A 25,703-nucleotide genomic window follows, 5' to 3' on the forward strand; every position below is an offset into this window, starting at 1 on the left:
CGTATCGTGATATGGGTGTGAATCGTATCGTGTTGCATCGCAATACTGTATGTCACAAATGTATCGCTAATATATCGGATCGTATTCTTTGAATCGAGATGCGTATCGGATCGGCATTATAGCTTAGATGCCCAACCCTAATATATATATATATATATATATATATATATATATATATATATATATATATATATATATATATATATATATATACACAGAAAGAGAGCCATCTGAAAAAAAAAGTGTCCTTCTGAATCAAATCAGCAGGATGCCTGACTTTAACTGCAGTTCGGCAGTTTGACTTTGACTCATGAACATTTCATTCATGCCGCCGTGAGAAACTTTGGTATTAAACGCAAATAAGGAGTAAGGACTGGTTTGAGTGTTATGGAATTTATTAACGCATGCCAAATGTAAATAAAATCTTCCACATTTTGCGATGTGTGTGTGTTCGTGTGTGTGTGTGTGTTCGTGTGTGTGTGTGTGAGTCTGTCCTTTACTGACTGCCGCTTGTGTGGATCTTGTCGGATATATAGTTTGATTGCGGTGTTTACTTCAATAATGCCACTAATGTCTGCAAACTCCACATGTCTTAATTCCATTTCTGTTTAGTTCATTTCTGACTTAAGTCGGATTAAGGTGATCAAAAATCAAGCTTATGCAGGCCTAAAGACATACCTGCCAACACTCCTGTTTTTCCCGGGAGTGTCCCATATTTCAGACCCATCTCCCGTTCTGTCTTACGGAAAACTCCCGTAATTTACAGCCCCCACCCCCAACGTACAGTTCACAACACCCCCACCCCCCAATGTACAGTTTGCGAATCAGCCCCCCCCCACACACACACACAAACACATATACCCCGCTCTTCAGTTTACGAATCCCCATCCACTGTACATTTCGCGAATCATCTCCCCCCAACTCTTCAGTTCGCGAATCATTCCCCCCCTGGGTCCTTCAGTTCGCGAATCAAATCCCCCCTAACGCTCTTCAGTTCACAACCATACCCCCCACCCCTACACACCCACCGCTCCTGATTTCGCAGACCACTCCAACCACCCCCTATCTAGTCAAATATTATTTACTGTCATCATGGTAAAGATAACATTAATCAGTTGTTAGAAATGAGTTATTAAAACTGTTATGTTTAGAAATGTGTTACTGTATGTGTTAAAATATTTTTGTAAATATTTATGTAAATATTTTAGTTAAACAGAAATTGTGAACACAATATGCAGGGGGGCTAATAATCCAGGATATATAAGTATTTTACTTGATATTATTATTTATTTTTATTTTATTTTAATATTATTTATATTCTGTTAAAGAGCCTAAATGTATATGACGGGTTGTGTTTTTTGTCTAAAAATAAATAAATAAATAAAAGCTATTTGTAGCCTACTGCCTGTTTCACATCTAAGATGTTCAATAAAAAGTAGGTCAAACCAAATCTTCCAGACTCCAAACTTTGCAGCAGTAGTATATCTGCGGTGCTGAATTGACCCTGATGAGTTCAGCGCTGTGATTGTGATTCTGCAGGTGGGCTGCTGACTGTCTATGTGTTCAAACTGGAGATGGGCTCCGCCGTTCCTCTTTATCGGTATTCACTAAGTGCCAGTGTACCTGCACCCTGGCAGGCTTCATCGGCTGCACACGGAGACGTGCCATCCTTTCAGGTCTGTGCTAACACACTCATTTACACACATTCATTAACACACGTGACACATCCTGAATTTAATTATATTCCTGAATATGATTTTATTTGATATGTGGAAAAAGGGATGCAGGATGGTAGCTTAGATTCAAAGGACAGTATGCTATTTATCACCACTAGAGGGTGTATATTCACAATGAACAAAAGAGTAGGTTGAAAGACTGAAAATGAGTGCGCTGAAGCAATTGTTGATGGCAGACATGCGCAGCACAAAACAAAAGTAGTGAATATATATATTTTACTTTATATATATAACATATATATAAATATATAACATGGTTCCACTGGTTTTTGGATATGTTAATGAAAAAATCGTACATATTGTGCATTTAATAAAGTAGAATTAAATTCATTATGAACGACAAACGTCATAGCAGTGTTACTTACAGTAGATCAGTGGTTTTCGCGGATGAATCACTGAGTAATGAAAGAAAAAATGAATAAGATTTTACTCACTTGATGTGTACGATAACACCGTTGTGATCAGCATTGGCTGTTCTCTAAAACCTACGATCAAAGCGCTGTGCTTAGAATGTTTACTTTAGTGCACCGCGTCATCAGCTGACAAAACAATTCAATTGACGCAAAACTAGAGAAAGAGGTAAGTGGTGCCTGCAGAGCAGATACGTGGTCTCCAATCCTCGAGCCATAAACCGACACCGGTCTATAGATCAATCGGTACGGGGCCGCACAAAAAAAAATCATTAATTCCGTTTTATTTATAATCTGAGTCTGAACGATTTAACCATTTATTTTGAAAAATGACCACATTCTCTTGTTCTCGGTCACTTGAGTGCCAAAATTCAACCCACAGGCTAGCAAAATGAGTACTGCAGCACGACGCGCTTGTGTATTCCAGGTGTCCCCAGTTGAAAACATCTTAACTTTTCAGAATGCCGCACCATGAGTCACCTGACAAGAACCGACTGATCTGTATGATTTAGTATGGAATATAATTTCGTTAATTGAATATGACTCTGCCTCGTTTTCGAACTGTGCAGTGATGTAGCTGCTTAATTTGGCCAACTGTGCTACTTTATTTCAATACTGGTGATTATGGTGGTACTTGGAGAGACAATTTTTGGTGGTACTTGGTGAAAAAAGTTTGAGAACCACTGCAGTAGATTATTTAAATAAAATGTATAATATTTCTACTTACCTTTAATTAGTTTTTATTTACCCTTTAGTTTCTAGCATTTAGTTTAGTCAAGTAATGAAGTTGTGTAACCTGAAAGAACTAAGATTCAGAAGATTTTTTACTTTTTGTTATTCCAAATTTATTTTATTTTATTTTATTTTTTATTTTATTTTATTTTATTTTATTTTATTTTATTTTATTTTATTTTATTTTATTTTATTTTTATTTTTTGTTATTTTTTATTTTTTATCCATATCCATTATTGATTTTACACCAACTAAATTGTTATTGCCTGACCCTAACAAAACACACACACACACACATTGGTATTGGTGGTTTACGAGGACTCTCCTTAGGCGTAATTATTTTGTACTGTAAAAAACACTTATAATATGGCCTTACCCTACTCTAAACCCAACCATCACACTCTCAAAAATGACATGTGCTGCTTTTCTTCAAATTGCTTAGTTCAGATGAGGTATAACAACACGATTCTTGACTTTTCTGGGGATGACTTAATTGTTTTATGTTCAGTCCACTTACTAATAAGCCAACTTAATTCCTTCATGTCATCCCAACACAAATCAATTGCGTAGAACCCAGTATTTGTTACAGTGCAGGAAACCTGTGGCAAATTGTGAAGGTGAAAAGACCTGCACAGGCTCATTGTGAAAGTGTAGCCCTACATACATTTCTGGAGATCGGGAATTATGTAGCCAGAGGAACATACGGCTGCATTTCATCTTTAATACGAGTGCTATGGGGTGGTATGGCGCCGTTCTTTTTTGTGCTTACCCCTGTGTGGACAGCTATTCTGCTGTTACCAGTTTGTTCAGTGGCTCGCCGTGTACGTCGGAGTATTTGAGACGTAGATCAAAGTTGACCATGACGATAAGGTTAGGGTCCGGCGAATAGCGGTTCCAGAACAACAAAAGCCAAATAATTAAATAAACAAGTAATTAACAGGGTGAGAATATGGTGAGATCGGAAAATGTGGTAAAAATCAGGTTTTCTTTTTCTGGATTGCTTTTGAAAACACGGTCTGTTGGGTTTAGGAAAGCGCGATGGGCGGGTCAATCGGTGCTTTGAAAAACACTCGTTTGGGTTTAGGGAAGGAGGAGGGTAGGTCAGTCGATCGGTCAGTCAGTCGACAATGGCGTTTGGTAAATTTACGTGGGAAGAGTAGGCGCGAATGACACTTGCGAGAGAAATTTGCAACTCAGGCTCATTCTGAAAACGTACTGCTATGTACATTTCTGGAGAGCGCCAAATATATCCCAGAAGCTACGTTTTTTTTTTTTTTTTTTTTTGCAGTTTTTGTTGTGAATCCATCAGAGGCCGCTGCTGTGTTCGCTTTTTGAAATCTCAAATTTCTCTCGTGAGTGCCATTTGCGCCTGCTCGTATAAATCCACTAGGGGCCACTGTCGACTGACTGAATGACTGACCAATCGACTGACCAACCCTCCTCCTTCTCTAAACCCAACCAATAGTGTTTTCAAAAGCACAGATTGACCACTCTTTGTCCACTGAACAAACGTAACAGCGGGAAAGCCGTCAATATGGAGGTAAGCGGTCAGCTGGTAAGCGCGAAAAGGAACGTCGTCATACCACCCCGTAGCGTTTGTTTTAAAGACAAAATGCAGCCATACGCACTTCTGGCGTAACTGACGCACTTCTCCAGAAATGAATATAGGAATACTTTTCGGAATGAGCCTTTGTTGGAAATTTGAGATCTCAAAAAGCGTACACCGCAACCTGTTGCAGCTCAAAAACGCAGCTCCTGAAACGTATTTAGCGCTCTCCAGAAATGTATATAGGGCTGCGTAATCAGAATAAGCCTGGGTTAGAAAAGACCCTGTTAAGCATGATTTTAAACCGTTTTGAATTACGAGGACACAAGGCATGTCCTCATAAACCACCTCAGCATTGTAATAGCCAGGTCATATCCATGTCATTAAACCAAAAACCACACACACACACGTCTGCCAGTTTAAAGAGCCCATATTATACATGAAATAGGGTCATATCTTGGTTGTAAGGGTCTCCAACAACAGTTTAATATGCATGCAAGGTCAAAAAACACTTTTGTGGTCTTATAATCTGCATTTATTTTTACCTAATTATCCCAGCGACTCCCGTATGAATCGTCCAGTGATTCATTTGTTCCCAAACCCCTCCTTAGCGCGAAGCTAATCTGCGCTGATTGGACTGATGACAGCCTGTTGCGATTGGTCGACTGCCTTCAGTCAGAGAGTGAAATGCCAAACAGCTAATCAGCAATATAAAAGTAATCACAGTTCATACACGCTCGATAGTGTAGGCGTGGATTTTAGCTGCCAGTGGGTCAATGTAAATATGGACTTGAAAATACAGACAACTAACTATTTTATTGAGCAAAAACTCCAAAAACAGTTGAGGAGATCTCCTAGCTTCTCACCCTGCTCTTTTCACAGACACACACACACATATTGCACACACACACACACACACACACGCACTTAACCCTGCTCCGGACGACAACGCGCGCACACACACACACAAACACACACACCTCCGGACGACATCGCGCGCACACACAGACACACACACTACTCCTCGTCCACGGAGCTCCGTTAACAAAGCAGCACGCGTCGCGTTTTTAACGTGACTTTGCACGCGATATGAGAATATAGCCAGTTAACCTGATACAGTACACGCGGTTACAAGTAACAAATCACAACTAAATACATTTGCAAGCTAGAGTCATCGAGGCAACTTTAATCGCACGTACTTACACTTGAGAAATGGAGGAAGAAAAATCCATCCTGACGTCCATCAGTAAGTTACTCTTTACTGATCCTTCCTTTAACAAACGCTGATGAAGTATTCTTTGTAGCATGTAGCTTCCAGAAGTTTCCAGTAGTTTCCAACTGCTTGGCTATAATGCTGATGTTTCATCTTTGGGTAGAGACTCAATATATCCATCTGCAGTGTGACTTCAATCGACCGGCATGTTTGTGTGTGTGTGTGTGTGTGTGTGTGTCTGGGTTTCTGCGTCAGAGGGCGGGGCCTCAGGTTTGAAATCTCCCGGGTTTGTGCGTGCACGTGAATAACTTGGTTTCGTTCGTACGTCATGGCGAAACACCTAATGAATCGGTATCAAGGTGACTCGTTTGAAGCACTATGAGTCGACTCTTTTATAGATGAATCAACAGTTTTAAACACTGTACACTAACAGATTTAAGCCTTAGCTGGATACTTTACTTCACTTATAGCTGTGTTACACACTACATGGAGGGGAATTTTCAAAAACCCATAATATGGGCTCTTTAATATAGTTTGTTAAGCAAAGAAAAAGAAACAATAGTTTAAACCAAACAAACAGCTGCGATGAGCCGTTTCCTGCCTACATAATTACGCTTGGCAAATGTGTTTTTCACATTGCTTAATATTATCACTACACAGACAAAAACCATTACCGCCTGTGTGCTAATGCATCCTAGAAAAAAAAAGAAGCTTTCAATGTACACAATCTATCGCAAAGCTGTGGAATTCCATCATCCTGAGTGTAATGTGTCTGTGTGTGGCGTCTACTCATATCACCTCAGCACGCTTCAGTTGCCCTTATAGCCCCATTCTATCTGAGCTGACAAAAAAGCTGATCGATGTGTTGTCACGGTAACAGGCCTACAGCAGTCCCCATAGCAACTTCAGCACGCGGATAAGCGTGTGTGTGTCTCACGCCTATCACCCGCGGCCCCGCTGGATGCTGACGCTGCGCTCGTGTGACGGCAGCCGACGCTGGATTGCAGAGTTCGAGTTTTACGTGGCTTCGGTGGAGCAGCAGCGCAGCAGGCGAGTTTGTGTGTGTGTGTGTGTGTGCTGAAGACTGATGAGCCGTGACTGATTGAAATCATTTTTATTGCCTCTTCACTGTGCAACATTTAACCCAGTGTGTGTCTGAGTTTGACATCAGGATGTCTGAAAGTGAGCTGGAAATTGATGTGCTGTTTGTGTCAGGAAGCTGTATTTTATGGAGACGGATCAGTCTCACAAATACTACAAGTCAACTTGGGACAGTATGGAAAACGCAAATACAAAGAGAAAGTAGTGATTTAGAAATGTCCTTTGACTTGTATTTCATTGCAGACAGCATGAGCACAACATATTTCATGTTTTGTCTGGTCAACCTCATTTCATTTGTAAATAAATCCCTGTCATTCAGACCTGCAACACACTCCAAAACAAGCTGGGACAGGAGCAGCTTAGGGCAGTAATCAGGTAAACTGGTTAAATAACGATATGATTTGAAACAGGTGATGTCAACAGGTGATTATAATTATGATTTGGTACAAAAGCAGCACCCAAGACAGGAGTCCTTTAGGAGCAAAGATGGCCGAGGATCACCATTTTGCAAACAAATATGTGAGAAAAAGATTCAAATGTTTACATAATGTTCCTCAAATTTTGGACATTTCACCTTCAACAGTGCATAACATCATTTCAAGAGTTCACACTTAGCTGCTGATTGATTAAAAAGCTTGTTTGGCATGCTGTCCCGTGAGAGAGCCCTGAGCTCTTAAGATCCTCGAGCTTGGGGCTCCCTCCCATTTGCAAGGCGAGATGGGAGTTTGAGCTCAGGTAAATCTGGAGAACTGCCCTGCTGTAGTAGCTCATGAACAGATAGTGATCGCTCTTAAGAGATAACTACTTACTAGGAGCATGTCTATGGTGCCGATTTGGATTAGTCAATTAACTGGTTGGATGGTGGGAGGAAGCCGGGGAACTCGGGGGAAAGCCACGTGAGCAAGGGGAGAACGTGTAAGCTCCGCACAGAAACCTTGGCTGGCTTGGTAAGGACTAGAACCAGTGACGTTCTTGCTGTGAGGCAACAGTGCTAACCACTGGGCCACCGTGCCACCCATCTAGAAAAGGAGGAGGAGTAGGGGTGGAAGGGGGGATTCTTCAAAACGAAGATGGCTGAAATATGGAACTTGGAGTATTTATAGTGGCTTAGGAATCATCTGATTGGTGAATCATGAATTGAATAATGCGGAGCCGGCTGCAAGCAATCCTAAGCCCGTGATCCTCTCGAAATACATGCACATACATGCACAGCACAATTCAAATTCTCAAAATCCAATTTGTAAATTGAAATCACAATTCATAAATACGACACACACTTTGTCAGCTCACAAGTAAAAATCATAAATATTTTCACAAAAAAAAATAGATTTGTGTGTTTTTTTATTAGAATATGCAAAAATCATACAAATACAAGAAAACATCAACAAATAACAAATACAAAACAACAAAAAAAAACAACAACAACAACAATATAGTCAGGTACTGGTATGTGCGTGAGTGTGCGTGTGCGTGTGTGAGTGTGTGTGTGCATGTAAAGGTAACTTGGTGGACAGGTCAGAGTACATACATAAGGAACAATAACAGTCAATAAATGAAGCAAGTGTCACAGATATAATAAAACATATAGAAAGAAACCAGTCAGAGAAAGGGAGTAACAACAATGCTTATTAATGTATGATAGTAAAAATGAAAGTAAAAAGAAAGAAAGGACAACAGTAATTAACTGACAGTATAACTGACAATAATAATAATAAATCACAAGTGCTACACCAACTACTACTACAGAAAGTTACTTATATTACAACTACTACTGCTTCTACTACAGCCACAACCACGGCTATTACTACTACAATGTCTACTAATACTGAAACTACTACAACGACTACCACTACTGATACTACTATAGAGTTTGCTACAACTAATACAACAACGTCTACTGCTACTACTACAACCACAATCACTTCTACTACATCTACATCAACAACATCTACTACTGATATTACTACACCAACAATGACTACTACAACTACTGTAACAACCACACCATTACTACTTCTTCTGCTACTATACCAATGACATCTACTACTACATGAACTTCTACTTCAATAATCTCCATAACAATTACTGAATAACAATCGATACTATTACAATGACTACTACTTCAACTACTACTACTACTACTACCGCTACAACTACAACAACTGCAACCTTAATAATGATAATGGTATAAATACTTGTAATAATGATAATGAAAAGATAACAGGACAAGTCAGAACAGTAATAATAATAATGATAACAAAAAGTAAAAGTAATACCATTTATGACAAAGGTGTCGAGCTGAGGGGAGGATGGAAAATCAGGGAGAGGACAAGTAATAATAATAATAATAATAATAATAAATAATAATAATAGTAGTAAGTAGAAGGGGAAAGGTTTGTGTATTTTCGAATCATGTTCAAAATTTATAAATTGTGTTAATTTTACGAATTGAAATAAATGAATGAATGAAGTTTTGTTAATGTTTAATTTTTGAGACTGATCTGGCTCCATTGTATTTTTTTGCAGCACACGATCCAACCCAAGCTCATTCTGGAAACGTAGCCCCGCGGACGTTTCTGGAGACCGCGATTTACGTGGCCGGAGGTACGTAAAGGCCGCGTTTGTTTTTTTTCGAGCGAACGCTGCTTCGCACTCGCCGGCCGACGGCTCACCTCCGAGTGGAGGGCTTTCCCAACGCAATCAGTTTGTCCGCCTAGCTCACAGCGTTGCGTCGGCGGAGTGGAGGCCCCGGACGAGGAGGAGGAGGAGCTGGCCGCGGTGCACGACGACTGGCATCGAGTCCGGGGAACAGCAGGTTCCGGAAATCAGGTAAGACGAAAAACGGAATCCGAAAAATAAGGGCGAGAACGCGGCGGGATCCGAAAACGCAGTCGAAATCGAAGACAAGGCCTTTTGCTTTTTTTATTATTTTTTTCCGATCCGGCGGCTTTTCGCGTGAGAACGGCGCGGGCGCGAACCCCGCACGCTCCCGAGGCGGATCCTCGAAAACAAAAAAACGCTCGAATACATACCTCCCGGGACGTAAATCGCGGTCCGCAGAAACGTCCGCGGGGCTACGTTTCCACAATGAGCCCGGGTTGACACAATCAGTCTGTATCCCAGTCGTGTGTGTGAAGGATTTACACTCAACCCAAATCTGTGTTATTGCCAGACCCTAACAACACACACATACACATTGGTATTGATGGTTTACGAGGACTGTCCATAAGTAAAATGCATTTTATACTGTAAAAAACACTTATTATATGGTCTTACTCTACTCCTACCTCTAAACCCAAACATCACACACTCAAAAAGCTTCTTTAAGGGGAGACAACTTTATTGTTTTATGTTTGTCTGTTTGTGTCAGGAAGCTGTATTTTGCGCAGCACACGATCAGTCCGTATCCCAGTCGTGTGTGTGAAGGGCCACCGGGTTGTGTGTTCAGCTCTGGACCTGATGGACCCACTCAGGGCAGTTTCTACGCACCGCTACCTGCTGGTATATGCTTTTCTTTTTAAAGCTATTTGAACCTATACACTACCTGACAAAAGTCTTGTCGTTGAAACTATTTGTAAGAGCAATAAATAATAACTTGACTTCTAGTTGATCATGTGGAAAAGTGGCAGAAGGTCGATTTTTCTGATGAATCATCAGTTGATCTGGGCCCAATCATCACAAATAGTGCAGAAGACCTACTGGAACCTGCGTGGACCAAAATTCTCACTGAAATCAGTCAAGCTTGGTGAAGGGAAAATCATGGTTTGGGGTTACATTCAGTATGGGGGTGTGTGAGAGATCTGCAGAGTGGATGATCAACATCAACAGCCTGAGGTATCAAGACATTGGTGCTGCCCATTACATTACAAACCACAGGAGAGGGACAATTCTCCAGCAGGATAGCGCTCCTCATACTTCAGCCTCCACATCAAAGCTCCTGAAAGCTAAGAAGGTCAAGGCGCTCCAGGATTGGCCAGCCCAGTCACCAGACATGAACATTATTAAGCATGTCTGGGGTCAAATGAAGGAGGAGGCATTGAAGATGAATCTAAAGAGTCTTGAACTCTGGAAGTCCTGCAAGAACGCTTTCTTTGCCATTCCAGATGACTTTATTAATAAGTGAGTCACTCACAAATATATGGAGGGATAGGTAGAGGCCGTTACTGAGAAGCTTACAGGGGAACAGAAGTTTACGGAAGAAGAGCCTATTGAGGACTTTAAGAAAGAAGAGCCTCATTGAGGAGCCAGAAGAGGAAGAGTCTCGTTGATTTACTAATGGAGGAAGAATCCATGGTGGAGGTCATAGAAGAAGACCATGGAGGAGTTGATGGAAAAAAAGAGGCAATGAAGCAGCTGCTGGAAAAAGGAGCTGGTAGAAAAAGATCGAATGGAGGAGCTGGTGGAGGAAGAGCCAACGGTGGAGCTGATTGGAAATGAGACCATGGAAGAGCTGGTGAAGGAAGAGAGTATAGACAAGCCATATGAAGACCCTATAGTTTACATGACAGGGAGCGAAGCCATTGTGGAGACTTTCTTGATCAAGGGTGGGTAAACTCAGTCCTGGAGGACCGGTGTCATGCAGAGTTTTACTCCAACACTAATCAAACACACCAGAACATGCTATGCGGTGTCTTCAAGATCACTATAAGGCTATAGGTAGGTGTGTTTGAGTATGGTTGGAGGTAAACTCTGCAGGACACCGACTCTCCAGGACTAAGTTTGCACACCCCTGTTCTAGATGCTTAGGCTGGGCAGAACTGGGGGAAAACAAACTGCACTGCTGAAAAATCCAGCTCAAACCAGCCTAGGATGGTTGACTGGTTTTCGCTGGTCGACCAACCTGGTTTTAGAGGGGTTTTGGCCACTTCCAGGCAGGTTTCCAGCCTGGTTTTAGCTGGACAAGCTGGGAGATGACCAGCTAAAACCAGCTATGTCCAGCCTTAAACCAGGATGGTCAAGCTGGTTTTAGATGGTTTTATCTGGTCATTTTACAGCCTGACAAGCTAAGACCAGGCTGGAAATGACTGGTAACCAGCCTTAAACTCTGCAGGACACCGACCCTCCAGGACCAAGTTTGCACACCCCTGTTCTAGATGCTTTAGCCTCCTTTCCACTGCACATGACAAACGGCAAGCGACAGACCGGAAGTCATTCATTTCCAATGGAGAGCAGTCCGGGAGCTGCGTTGAGTTCTAATCATCTCCGTATGCGGAAAATTCGGATCCGAATTGAGCTGCGGATCCGTTGAAATATTTGAACTCTTGCGACTAGACCGCATGCGACCTGCCGACCGGATATGATGTATTCCAGTGTTGTCCAAGCAGATCCGTGCACGCGAGATGAGAAATAGGACTTAATTTGGTATTTTTTGAATTATAAAAAGTCTATATTAAAATAAAAAACTTTTCTGTTTATAAATGTAAGTAAGAAAGTAATAAAAAAATATATATTTTAATGTTTTCTCCACATTCCCTCTAATATTTTAGCGGTCTATGAGTTTCTAGTATTCATTCATTCATCCATTAAAATATGTAGGCTCTTGCTTTTGCCCTCCTTTATTTCGGACACCGTCAGCTTCTCCCCCATGGTGCACGACAACACTGAAAATACTGTACGGCTGCCACAAGGGGGCGTATTCCGTCAGTCGTGTCCAAATGTCGTGTGTAATGGAAAGGCAGCTTTAGGCTGGGCAGAACTGGGGAAAAACAAGGTGCCCTGCTGAAAATTCCAGCTTAAACCAGCCTAGGAAGGTTGGCTGGTTTTAGTTGGTCGACCAGCCTGGCTTTAGAGGGGTTTTGGTTACTTTAAGACTGGTTTTCAGCCATTTCCAGCCTGGTTTTAGCTGGACAAGCTGGGACTTTCCAGCCTGACCAGCTTAGACCAGGCTGGAAATGACAAGTTGGGACTTTCCAGCCTGACCAGCTAAGACCAGGCTGGAAATGACTGGAAACCAGTCTTAAAGTAACCAAAACCCCTCTAAAACCAGGCTGGTCGACCAACTAAAACCAGCCAACCATCCTAGGCTGGTTTGAGCTGGAATTTTCAGCAGGGTGGAGCAAGGGGTGTGCTTATTTTTCACAAGGGCCAACCCATGAGGGACTTTAAAGTAACTGATGTTGGATTTTTAGAGATCTCTTTATACATTGTGTGAGAAAAACGTATCTGACAACAAATGTTTTCCACATTGTCAACTATTGTCAGCTTTTTTTTTCCCTTCTCTGGTAAGGTTATTCTCTTGTATATGTGCTCAGCTCCTGCCCAGGTGAAGATCTCCAGGACATCAGGCTTTAACCCCTGCAGTGGAGGTAAATGTGGGAAGCCAGCCGTGCGCCCTCTAGTGGATACCGGAGCCATGGTGTTTGTGGTGTTCGGCATACTGGGGGTGAACCGCACTCAACGCTTAGACAACCATGTTATTGGAGACCTGGTAAGAAGCAATTGAAAATGAGCTCAGAAAGTCACTTGGTAAATATGTTTGGGAATATTCATAATCAAACTTTGCTGAAAAAAATAGGCATGCAATTTACTACATTCCCTCTATTGTCTGATTTATATTTTATACTGTAATTTTAGGGAGCTTTCACACCTGTGAATCGATTCAGTTGTTCCGAAACAGAGATTACAATTGTTACATTGTTGCTCTTTGTTCTTGGAGCGGTTCGCTTTCACATTGCAAAGTTTCTAATCGGACCAAAAGAGCTAAAACAAGTCAGGTGCGAGTAAACTCTGCTCACATTGGTCATAGTGTCAGGGTTTATTTAGCAGAGGTGGTGGTTTGATGCTGATTGACAGGGTGCGCGCGCGATGTGTCTGAGGAGAGATGTGGTGGGGAGGGGGGAGAAGGCAACGTAGCCTATTTGAGGACCAGGAGGGAGACGCGAGATTACCGGGAGATCATCACTCGTTTGCGGGCATCTGGAGACTCGCGAAACTTCCCGCCCTACTCATATTTCTCTCTTCATATAGCCGTAAGCCTATTACATATCCATAAAACACTGTGATATAACCGCGCTCGAATCGGATTGCTTTCTCACTGCAATCGATCCGCTCAAGGGTTCATTTCAATCGAGCCGAGACCACCTCATTCAAGCGATCTCGGAGCGATTACTTTGGCGCGGAACAGAGCGCTATTGCCCTGTTCACATATGCCAAACGAACCGCGCTAACTGGGCAAACGAGACACGTTCCGAAACAAAAGTGTAGGTGTGAAAGCACCCTTAGTATATACCCTCAAATATATATTTAGTAGAACTGTAAAGACAGCTAGGGATTTATTACATTTTGTTAATTTTTTATGAAGAATTACTGGTCACACTTTACAATAAGGTTCATTAGTTAATGTTAATTAATGCATTTATTAACATGAACAATACATCTACTACTGTATTTATTCATGTTAATAAACGTTAGTTAATGAAAATACAGTAGTTCATTATTAGTTCATGTTAACTCATGGTGCATTAACTAATGTTAACAAGCATGGACTTGGATGTTAATAATGCATTAGTAAATGTTCAATTATGATTAATAAAAGCTGTACATGATTAGTTCATGTTAGTAAATGCATTAACTAATGAACCTTATTGTAAAGTGTTACCGAATTACTTTTGTTTTGTCAGCAATATTTCAATATAAACATATACTTTAATTTTCTGAAAAGTAAAATTCCATAATGTGAATATCAAATATAATCAATCATTTTTATTAGTACAGATCTTTGATCATAAAATGAGATATCATTATACTAAGATGCTTTACTGGGAACAAATAAAGGTGCTGTATGTACGTTTTTGACTCTTCTAAAGCAAGAAAAGGCCTCATTTCAATGCGCTCCCAATCTGTGCACTGTACATTGATTGTTTTCTTTTGAAGCTGATTTATGAATTATTAATGCACTGATTTGTTGACGTTCCTCCTCCTCAAAGGGCAATGTGATCTATGACCAAGACTTTGATGTTTTTAATGAGATCGGCCACTTGTGCAAGCTGTGCAAAGTCATCAGTGCCAACACCAACCTGGTGAAGCCTGGAGGAGCTCAGTGTTTGCCATCAGGTGAGCAAGAATCATTCGTTCATTCCTTTTCCTTTGTCTTAGTCCATTATTTACACAGCGGAATGAACCGCCAACTATTCCAGCATATGTTTTACGCAGCGGATGCCCTTCCAGCCGCAACCCAGTATCGGGAATCACCCATACACACTTACATTCGCACACAGACTCAAACACTATGGTTAATTTCGTTTACCCAATTCACCTATAGCGCTTGTGTTTGGACTGTGAGGGAAACCGGAGCACCCATTGAGCCACTGAGAATTTAGGAATTTGTAATGTTGCCATTTCTTTTCACAACACTTAAAAGGTGTTTAGGGACTGAAGACACAAGTGACGAAGTATTTCAGGTGTAATTTTGTCTCATTCTTCCTGCAAACAAGTCTGCAGGTGACCAACAGTACGGGGTCTTCATTGTCACATTTTACACTTCAAAATGCGCCACACATTCTCTATTGGAGACAGGTCAGGACTGCAGGCAGGCCAGTCAAGTACCTGTATCTCCTTCTTCCACAGCCAGGACTTATAATGTGTAATGTGTGCGGAATGTGGTTTTGCCTTGTCTTGTTGAAATATGCATGAGCGTCCCTAAAACCCTGCTGACCGCTGAGCCACCATGCCGCCCGAGCTAGAATCAGATAAATAATAATAACAATAATAATAATTCATTTTCTTTTCGGCTTAGTCCCTTTATTAATCTGGGGTCCCCACAGTGGAATGAACCGCCAACTTATCCAGCATAAGTTCTACGCAGCGGATGCCCTTCCAGCTGCAACCCATCACTGGGAAACATACATACACACTCATTCACACACATACAATACAGACAATTTAGCTTACCCAATTCACCTATAGCGCATGTGACTTGTGGGGGAAACCGGAGCACCCGGAGGAAACCCGCGCCAACGCAGGAAGAACATGCAAACTTTACACTGACCCAGCCACGGCTCGAACCAGCGACCTTCTTGCTGTGAGGCGATTGTGCTACCCACTGCGCCACTGTGCTCCCAATAATAATAATAACCATTATTTTTATATAGCGCCTTTAAAAGTAGCATCTTAAGGCACTTTACAGACATATAAAATGTGCAGCAGTAAAACATACTCAGAATAATGAATAATAATAATAAATAAAAGCCTGTTTAGCCTATTATAGTTGGTCAGTTTCAGCCTGTCTTGTCTCTTTCAGGTAACAGCCTCACATCCATTCTGCCCTTACTTCATCCCGAGTGTCACTCTCTCCCTGAGCCCAATCTCTTGCCTGGACAGCTGTCCCATGGTGCAGTGGGCCTGCAGGGCGGCAGGGTACACTGGATCTCTATGGCATTTGAATCCGTGAGTTCATTATAGCATTTCAATAGTTCAGTCAAACAAACTATTTTCATGGTGAAGAGAGTGTGACATTGTGACATCCTTCAGCATTTTCATAACAAAAAAAAATGCAAACTACAAAAATGTAAATATTATTTAGTTTCTTTTGAATTTGGCTCTTTTTAAGAAAAAATATTTCATATTATTAAATATTATAGACCTTTTTCTTGGAACGCAAAGTTACCCATGATGCGCAAGGAGAATGCGAAGAACTTCCGGTCGGCAGCTGATGCGTGTAAACAGTCACATTTGGACAGCTTTGAAACGATAGTTTTAATCTATTTTACCTGCTTTTATCCTCTTTGAACTAACACTGTTGTCCATCAGCAGCATCTCCTGGACTGATCATGTAAAGAATTGCGATCTAATAGGATGGAAAACAGCTGCTGTGAGGCGTTTCCCCCTCGTTGTCAGACGGCATCTTCTGCAGTTTAAATGAAGCCTCGTCATCGCTAAAGTCAACATTTTCTCTTTCTTTCAAATATATAACCAGCCCAAACAAATGTAGTTCACCAAAATGTTTGACACACACACGTAGCCTGTACTGTGCCACTGACACACTGATTTAATAACTGTGACAACGTGAAAATATAGGCTAGTGTCATTTCCAAATGACAGAGAAACACAAACCGTGGAAAAAACACAACACACGAAATAAAACACAAACGGCTCGCGATTAGAATGAACAGCAAATCAGCAGCAGAGCATCAATAACAGACTTTTATTGGTCATTTTTGTAAATTGCACGACTTTCATACCTGTTAAGTTTCATGCCAGTACTCTGGTTTGCTCTCTCTCTCTCTCTCTCTCTCTCTCTCTCTCTCTCTCTCTCTCTCTCTCTCTCTCTCTCTCTCTCTCTCTCTCTCTCTCTCTGTGTGCGTGTGTGTGTGTGTGTGTGTGTGTGTGTTAAAGAGCCGCTGAGCTAACAGCTGACAGGCAGGGAACGCACACACTGTATTTCTGACGGCAGACACGTGAACTAGAAGAACGTTTTTCTCGTATTTCTGACGCGCTTGAACCACATGTGACAGATTATAAGGGCTTTAACAGACACATTTCTAAGTTGTGTGTCACAAAAACACTCTGTTATCCATTAAAAACGTCATTGAAACCCATTTTCGGAGCGCAAATTACCAGTTGAACACGCTGTAAACGGAAGTTTTTAGCATTCTACCGGAAGACGCTGGTCGCTATGGCGCCCTCCATGCAGCAGCCATGAAAAAGGTCTATATAACATATGAATTTGGTTGTACTCATTTTGGACTGTTATCATAAGCAGTGTTGGGTAAAACGTAAAATATTACAATCTTACGTCTACCTTATCTCTTTAAAAAAAGTTAAAAAATGCCAATTACAATAAAATAACATAGCACATATACATTCACATTGCATCCTTAAAATGTATCACATTTATTTTTTTTTTTTAAGTGACTACAGATTATAATATATTATTTTTTTCCAACACTTATCATTAGTTATTTTGTTAGATTAGCTCCAGATTTGGCTTCAGTACTGACTAATTTAATGTGTATGCACAAATATAAACTCATCGGCCACTTTATTAGGTACACCATATTCCAGAAAGCAGTCTGAGATGATTTGCGCTTTAAGACATAGTACGTTATCCTGCTGGAAGTAGCCATCAGAAGATAGTACACTGTGGTCATAAAGGGATGGACATGGTCAGCAGCAATACTCAGATAGGCTGTGGCGTTGACACGATTATTAATTGGTACTAATGGGCCCAAACTGTGCCAAGAAAATCTCCCCCACACCATTACACCACCACCACCAGCCTGAACCACTGATACAAGGCAGGATGGATCCATGCTTTCATGTTGTTGACTCCATATTCTGACACGACTATCCGAATGTTGCAGTAGAAATGGAGACTCATCAGAGCAGGCAACGTTTCTCCAATCTTCAGTTTTGGTGAGTCTGTGTGAATTGTAGCCTCAGTTTCCTGTTCTTAGCTGACAGGAGTGGCATCCGGTGTGGTCTTCTGCTGCTGTAGCCCATCCGCCTCAAGGTTGGCCGTGTTGTGTGTTCAGAGATGCTCTTCTGCAGACCTCGGTTGTAACGAGTGCTTATTTGAGTTACTGTTGCCTTTCTATCAGCTGGAGCCAGTCTGGCCATTCTCCTCTGACCTCTGGCATCAACAAGGCATTTGCACCCACAGAACTGCCGCTCACTGGATATTTTCTCTTTTTCAGACCACTCTCTGTAAACCCTAGAAATGGTTGTGTGTGAAAATCACAGTAGAGCAGCAGTTTCTGAAATACTCAGACCAGCCCGTTTGGCACCAACAACCATGCCTCGATCAAAGTCCCTTAAATCACCTTCCTTCCCCATTCTGCTGCTCGGTTTGAGCTGCAGCAGATCTTGACCATGTCTACATGATTAAATGCACTGAGTTGCTGCCATGTGATTGGCTGATAAGAAATTTGTGTGAGCAGTTGGACAGGTGTACCTAATAAAGTGGCCGGTAATATTGTAAAGCTATTCATAAAAATATGAATCTAAATGAGAGGTTTGTGAGGAGTGTACTCATATAGGTTGAGCACTGTAGCTCCAGTCCATCTCAAGGTGTGCATTATCGTCTAATTTTAACGTTTATTCGTTATTTATGCACTTTTTATTTTCAGACCACCTACAAAGGAAAGTCTTCATTTCAAACTCACGCTGACTTCCTCCAATGGGAGAGTTTCCTGCAGAAGCAGCTCGCATCACTTCCTGCCTCGTCCGCCTTGAGAAGAGGCTTCCAGACCTGCCAGCACTGGAAACAGATCTTCATGGAAATTATAGGCAAGAGCGCAAAAAATAGCCCAGAAAAAATGAGCGCTGGTAAAAATGGCTCGGCTTGAATAAATGAGCAATTGAAGCATGATTAGTCTGTGGCTCTGAGTGCTCATTAACCTCACTCTCAGCACATGACAGAAATGAATCTGCAGTCAGACTCAGTGAATGTGTGTGTTCGTGTGTGTGTGTATGTTTCTGCAGGTGTGGAGAGCGCCCTCTACAGTCTTCTGCTGTCTCTGGCCATCTGCATCGCTTCAGTCGCTGTGTTTACTGCTCATCCACTTCTGCTACTGCCAATCCTGCTCAGCATTCTGGGTATGGCATATTATATATATATATATATATATATATATATATATATATATATATATATATATATATATATATATATATATATATGTATATATAGTTGAAACCAGTTTAAAGGGCACATAACCATTTAAAAAAAAGTCAGATGTTAATGTGACTAAACATTTTCTCTTTTAGGTAAGTTAGGATTGATTGAATTTGTTTCCGTTATGATTAATAGGAGAATAAAGCGAGATATTTTTTTTGAGAAATTGTTATACCTTTTCTTGAAAGTCAAGTTTACATACAATAAGATTATTCTGCCTCTGACAAAGCTCAGATGATGCTGTCAAGGTTTTGGAAGATTCTGATTGGCTAATTGACAACATTTGAGTTAATTGGAGTCACAACTATAGAATAGTATTTAAGGAAAACCTCAAACACACTGCTTCCTTGTGTGACAACATGGGAAAATCAACAAGCCAGAATCAACAAAAAAGCCAGATTACAGTTTGCTAAATTTCACTGGGAAAAATACTAATGTTTGGAGGCATGTCCTGTGCTCTGATGGAACTAAGATTGAACTGGTTGGCCATAATGACCAGTGCTACATTTGGAGGACAAAGGGGAAAGTGCACAAGCCTGGGAACACCATCTCAACTGTGAAGTATGGGGGCGGCAGCATCATGTTGTGGGGCTGTTTTGCTGCAGGAGGGACTGGTCCACTTCACAGCATAGATGGCATCATGAAGAAAGAACATTATGTAGAAATACTGAAGCAACATCTCAAGACATCAGCCAGGAAATTAAAACTTGGCCACAAATGGGTCTTCCAAACAGACCATGACCCTAAGCATACTGCCAAATGAGTTAAAATGTGCTGTAAGGACAATAGAGTGAATCTTTTGGAGTGGCCATCACAAAGCCCTGATCTCAATCCTATTGAAAATGTGTGGGCAGAGTTGAAAAAGCTTGTGCCAACAAATCTGACTCAGTTACACCAATTCTGTTAGGAGGAATGGGCCAAAATTCCTTCAAACTATTGTGAGAAGCTTGTGGAAGGAGACCCAAAACATTTGACCAAAGTTATACAGTTTAAAAGCAAAGCTAAAAATACCAAGGAAATGTGTGTAAACTTTTGACTCTCTAGAAATTAATCAAAAATTCTCAAAAAAAAATCTCTCATTATTCTGGAATTTAGCAAATGTAAATCATTTAGGTAATCCTAACGGACCTAAAATAGTAAATGTTTAGTATGATTTACCATCAGACATTTTTTTTAAAAATGGTTCTGCTCCCTTTTTTAGAGTGTATGTAAAGTTCTGGTTTCAACTGTATATATACACATACACTACCTGACAAAAGTCTTGTCGCGTTCTTGAAAGAAAGCGTTCTTGCAGGACTCCCAGAGTTCATCAAGATTCTTTGGATTCATCTTCAATGCCTCTTCTATCATTTGATCCCAGACATGCTCAACAATGTTATTGTCTGGTGACTGGGCTGGCCAATCCTGAAGCAGCTTGACCTTCTTTGCTTTCAGGAGCTTTGATGTGGAGGCTGAAGTATGAGAAGGAGCGCTATCCTGCTGGAGAATTGTCCCTCTCCAGTGGTTTGTAATGTAATGGGCAGCACAAATGTCTTGATACCTCAGGCTGATGATGTTGCCATCCACTCTGCAGATCTCTCACACACCCCCAACTGAGTGTAACCCCAAACCATGATTTTTTCTTCACCAAACTTGACTGATATCTGTGAAAATTATGGGTCCATGTGGGTTCCAATAGGTCTTCTGCAGTAGAACATGCAAACTCCACACAGAAATGCCAATAGACTCAGCCGAGGCTCGAACCAGAGACCTTCTTGCTGTGAGGTGACAGCGCTACACACTGTGCCACCGCGCCACCCTTCATATTACTTTATTATAGTTAAGAACGATTGATTTCGATTCTGTATGAAATGTGACCTGGACAAGCTTGCATGAGATTCACTCCTTTTAACTCTTTAGCACTATTTGTCACGGCCAACTAACTTTCATCGAGGACACTTAAATGTCCCTTTGGACGGTGCCGTCAGATGCCTGTTTCCTCCATTCTGTTGGATTTAATTGACTCGTGTAATACGTACTGATGGTGAAAATCATTGCCTTTGAAATGCGAGCTCTATTCCCATCTCATTTATATGTTAATACAATATGCCAGACATGACATAATTTAACTTGCTTTCAACCGGGAATATTATCGCTACAAGTGATTACTCAGACTGAACGAATATACAAATTATGTGAAATGAGAAGAGACTGGGAAAATCAGCCCACTTCTATGTGTCCAACTTAACGAGGAAATAGATTTCAGAATTGCGCAACGACTCTTGAATTCAAGTAGTGGAAGGAAGGGATAATAATAATGAAAAAATGGGACCACAAACAAATGTTTAAAGAGGATGCTGTATAAGACACCATTTTAAAGGGTTATTATTTTGGTTATTGGATGTACATTTATTCATTCCTTGTCTTTCAGCTTAGTCGCTTATATATCAGGGGTCACCACAGCAGAATGAACCGCCAACTAATCCGGCATATGTTTTGCACAGCAGATATCCTTCCAGCACTTGAAAACACCCTTACACTCTCACATTCACACACACTCAAACACCCAATTCACATATAGCGCATGTCTTTGGACTGTCGGGGAAACCGGAGCACCCAGAGGGAACTAACGGCAACACTGGGAGAACATGCAAACTCCACACTGAAATGCCAATTGGCTCGGGTGGGACTCAAACCCGTGAGCTTCTTGCTGTGTGGTGACAGTGCTAACCACTGAGCCACTGTGCCACCCTATTGGATGTACAAGAAAAGGTTAACATCTTTAATGCTTATAAAAACTGTTTTTCCACACGCTGTAGGTAATAACTCTCAGACTGGAGAATGGTTTCAACAGAGCCCCACCTTCCAGTATCCCTCGAGTGCTCTGATTGGTCAGCTGAACCCAGTGCGCTGTGATTGGCTAAACATATCATGGGCTGTATTTGAACAATCTAAAGCCGCCTTTCCACTGCACGCGACATTAGGACACGACTGTCGGAATACGCCCCCTTGTGGCAGCCGTACAGTATTTTCAGTGTGGTCGTGCACCATGGGGGAGAAGCTGATTCTCACGGTGTCTGAAATAAAGGAGGGCAAAAGCAAGAGCCTTTATTTTCTGTGCGTTTGGATAGTTTCATGGATGAATGAATGAATACTAGAAACTCATAGACCGTTAAAATATTGGAGGGAATGTGGAGACAACATTATATATATATATATTTTTTTTTTTATTACTTTCTTACTTACATTTATGAACAGAAAAGTTTTTCTTTAATATAGACTTTTTATAATTCAAAAAATACCAAATAAACCTGCTTGGACAACACTGGAATACATCATATCCGGTCGGCAGGTTGCATGCGGTCTAGTCGCAAGAGTTCAAATATTTCAAAGGATCCGCAGCTCAATTCGGATCCGAATTTTCCGCATTTGGAGATGATTAGAACTCAACGCAGCTCCCGGACTGCTCTCTATTGGAAATGAATGACTTCCGGTCTGCTGCTTGTCGTTTGTCATGTGCAGTGGAAAGGCGGCTTAAGCGCATGGCGCAGAAGTATTAAGAGCATGTCAGAATTTACATTTGCTATTTTAAGGAGGGGAAAAACTGTCGTTGCACTCAACGCATAGTCTAAAAGGGTTGTGCTTATTCTCTTAATGAGGTATGGGTGTGTTTTGAGCATAATATGTGTTAAACCAACCAGAGTCTCATCTCCCATTCCCTTTGAGTCATTTGCACTGTGCCATGGTGCATTCGTCATCCACATGGCTGATTTTGTAAGCAGAAAAAATGAACGCTTGTCTGAGGTTAAAGACCATCTACAGAATGGGTCTCTTCCATTCGTCATGTATTGGGGATACGGTGCTGGACACACTCCATTAAAAACATCCATTACCTATACAATATTCATTCATTTTCTTTTCGGCTTAGTCCCTTTATTAATCTGGGGTCGCCACAGCGGAATGAACCACCAACTTATCCAGCATATGTTTTACGCAGCGGATGCCCTTCCAGCCGCAACCGATCACTGGGAAACCCATGCACACTCATTTGCACACATACATACACTACGGACAATTTAGCTTACCCAATTCACCTGTACCGCATGTCTTTGGACTGTGGGGGAAACCGGAGCAACCGGAGGAAACCCACGCAAATGCAGGGAGAACATGCAAACTCTACACAGAAATGCCAACTGACCCAGCCGAGGCTTGAACTGGCGACCTTCTTGCTGTGAGGCGACAGCACTACCTACTGCGCCACTGCGTCACCACATATACAATAAGTAATTAATTTTCCTTCAGCTTAGTTCTGTATATATCAGGGGTTGCCACAGCGGAATGAACCGCTACCTATTTCGGGATTTGTTTATTGCGGCGGATGTCTTTCCAGCTGCAACCCAGTACTGGGAAACATCCTACATTCACACTCTCATACACTATGGCCGATTTAGTTTATTCAATAGCACATGTGTTTGTACTGTGGGGGAAACCAAAGCACCTGGCCCACCCACGTCTTCACAAGGAGACTAGAACCATTCAGGACTAGAACCAGTGATCTTCTTGCTGTGAGGTGTACATTACATGTTTAATTAAAAAATTTCTGCTGAGCCATTGCTATTTAGAAGTTGTTATCTAACAATAACATATCTTAGAATATCATGATTGACCAATTAGAATTGAGTATGCGATATATATGTAAATCTACCAATAGTCCTCGTCAAGACTTAAAAAAAAAAATAAAATTAAACATTTTAAAATGTTTTAGCTGCATAACATTGGTTCATGGAAACACAACTTAGCGCAATAATTACATTTTTTTATTTATTTATGTATTTTTATCGACATTTAGAAAACAACTAGTACTGGGCAAGGATTAATCACGATTAATCACATCCAAAATAAAAGTTTGTTTTGATATAATGTATGTGTGTGTGTTATATATATTTATTATCTATATGTGATCCACACACATACATACATGCATAGAAACAAAAATATACAAAACGATTTTGTAACATAGATATTTAGGATACATAGAATTTCCGTAAGATTGCACTAATTTGCGCTATTTTGCATGTGTGTGTGTGTGTGCAGGTATGGTGTGTCTGGTGGTGGCAGTGATGTATTGGCTCGGGTGGGAGATGGGAGCAGTCGAAGCCATCTCTCTCTCCATATTGGTGGGCTCTTCAGTGGACTACTGCCTGCATCTGGTGGAGGGCTATTTACTGGCGGGTGACACCGAAACCTCAGGACTGGTGAATCAGTTTGCTACGATTTACATTTATTCATTATCTTTACAATAGTGTGATGTTGACACCATATTCAATTCAAGTTTACTTGTATAGCTCTATTCACAATAATTATTGTTTCAAAGCAGCTTTACTAAAGGTGCACATTATTGCATTACAATCAAACTCGGAAAAGTTACGTTTATTAGTAACCAAGCTTTTAACAGTTAAAGTTAGCATATATAAAAAAGCTAAGCCGCAGTTATATACAGTAGCATATAGGTGATGTCCTCATGTACATGTTCAATGTAGCGTATTTGTGTATTAATTGTATGTGTTGGCCTCAAAGTCTTATGTTATGTTATATGTTGTTATGTTGTTATGTTATGTTATTTTATGTTATGTTATATGTTGTTATGTTGTTATGTTATGTTATTTTATGTTATGTTATATGTTGTTATGTTATGTTATGTTATATGTTGTTATGTTATTTTATGTTATGTTTTATGTTATGTTATTTTATGTTATGTTATATGTTGTTATGTTATGTTATGTTATTTTATGTTATGTTATATGTTGTTATGTTATGTTATGTTATTTTATGTTATGTTATATGTTGTTATGTTATGTTATGTTATGTTATGTTATGTTATATGTTGTTATGTTATGTTATATGTTGTTATGTTATGTTATTTTTTATTATGTTATATGTTGTTATGTTATGTTATGTTGTGTTATATGTTGTTATGTTATGTTATATGTTGTTATGTTATGTTATATGTTGTTATGTTATGTTATTTTATGTTATGTTATGTTATATGTTGTTATGTTATGTTATATGTTGTTATGTTATGTTATTTTATGTTATGTTATGTTATATGTTGTTATGTTATGTTATGTTATGTTATGTTATGTTATGTTATGTTATGTTATATGTTGTTATAACATAACATAACATATAACATAACATAACAACATATAACATAACATAAAATAACATAACAACATATAACATAACATAACAACATATAAAATAACATAACAACATATAACACAACATAACATAACATAACAACATATAACATAACATAACATAACATAACATAACAACATATAACATAACATAACAACATATAACATAACAT

The 25,703-nt window shown here is 40.4% G+C and overlaps 1 protein-coding gene across 3 annotated transcripts in view; it reads left to right on the top strand.

Moving 5' to 3' along the window:
• The window catches only part of disp3 (dispatched RND transporter family member 3), a 102,272-nt gene that overhangs the window by 69,742 nt on the left and 6,827 nt on the right, over positions 1-25,703 (top strand). For all 3 annotated transcript variants that reach the window (XR_012384797.1, XM_073911235.1, XM_073911236.1), the window contains exons 12-20: positions 1,540-1,676; positions 6,518-6,687; positions 10,109-10,239; positions 12,990-13,165; positions 14,664-14,790; positions 15,977-16,122; positions 18,804-18,963; positions 19,159-19,272; positions 24,425-24,585. Coding sequence is in view for 2 of the 3 variants with exons in the window: in XM_073911235.1 (XP_073767336.1) it covers positions 1,540-1,676; positions 6,518-6,687; positions 10,109-10,239; positions 12,990-13,165; positions 14,664-14,790; positions 15,977-16,122; positions 18,804-18,963; positions 19,159-19,272; positions 24,425-24,585 (1,322 nt within the window). In the remaining variant the exon portion in view is untranslated. The remainder of the gene's footprint in view (positions 1-1,539; positions 1,677-6,517; positions 6,688-10,108; positions 10,240-12,989; positions 13,166-14,663; positions 14,791-15,976; positions 16,123-18,803; positions 18,964-19,158; positions 19,273-24,424; positions 24,586-25,703) is intronic.

This window comes from Danio rerio, chromosome 8 (assembly GCF_049306965.1).
Source record: "Danio rerio strain Tuebingen ecotype United States chromosome 8, GRCz12tu, whole genome shotgun sequence".
Lineage (NCBI taxonomy): Eukaryota > Metazoa > Chordata > Actinopteri > Cypriniformes > Danionidae > Danio > Danio rerio.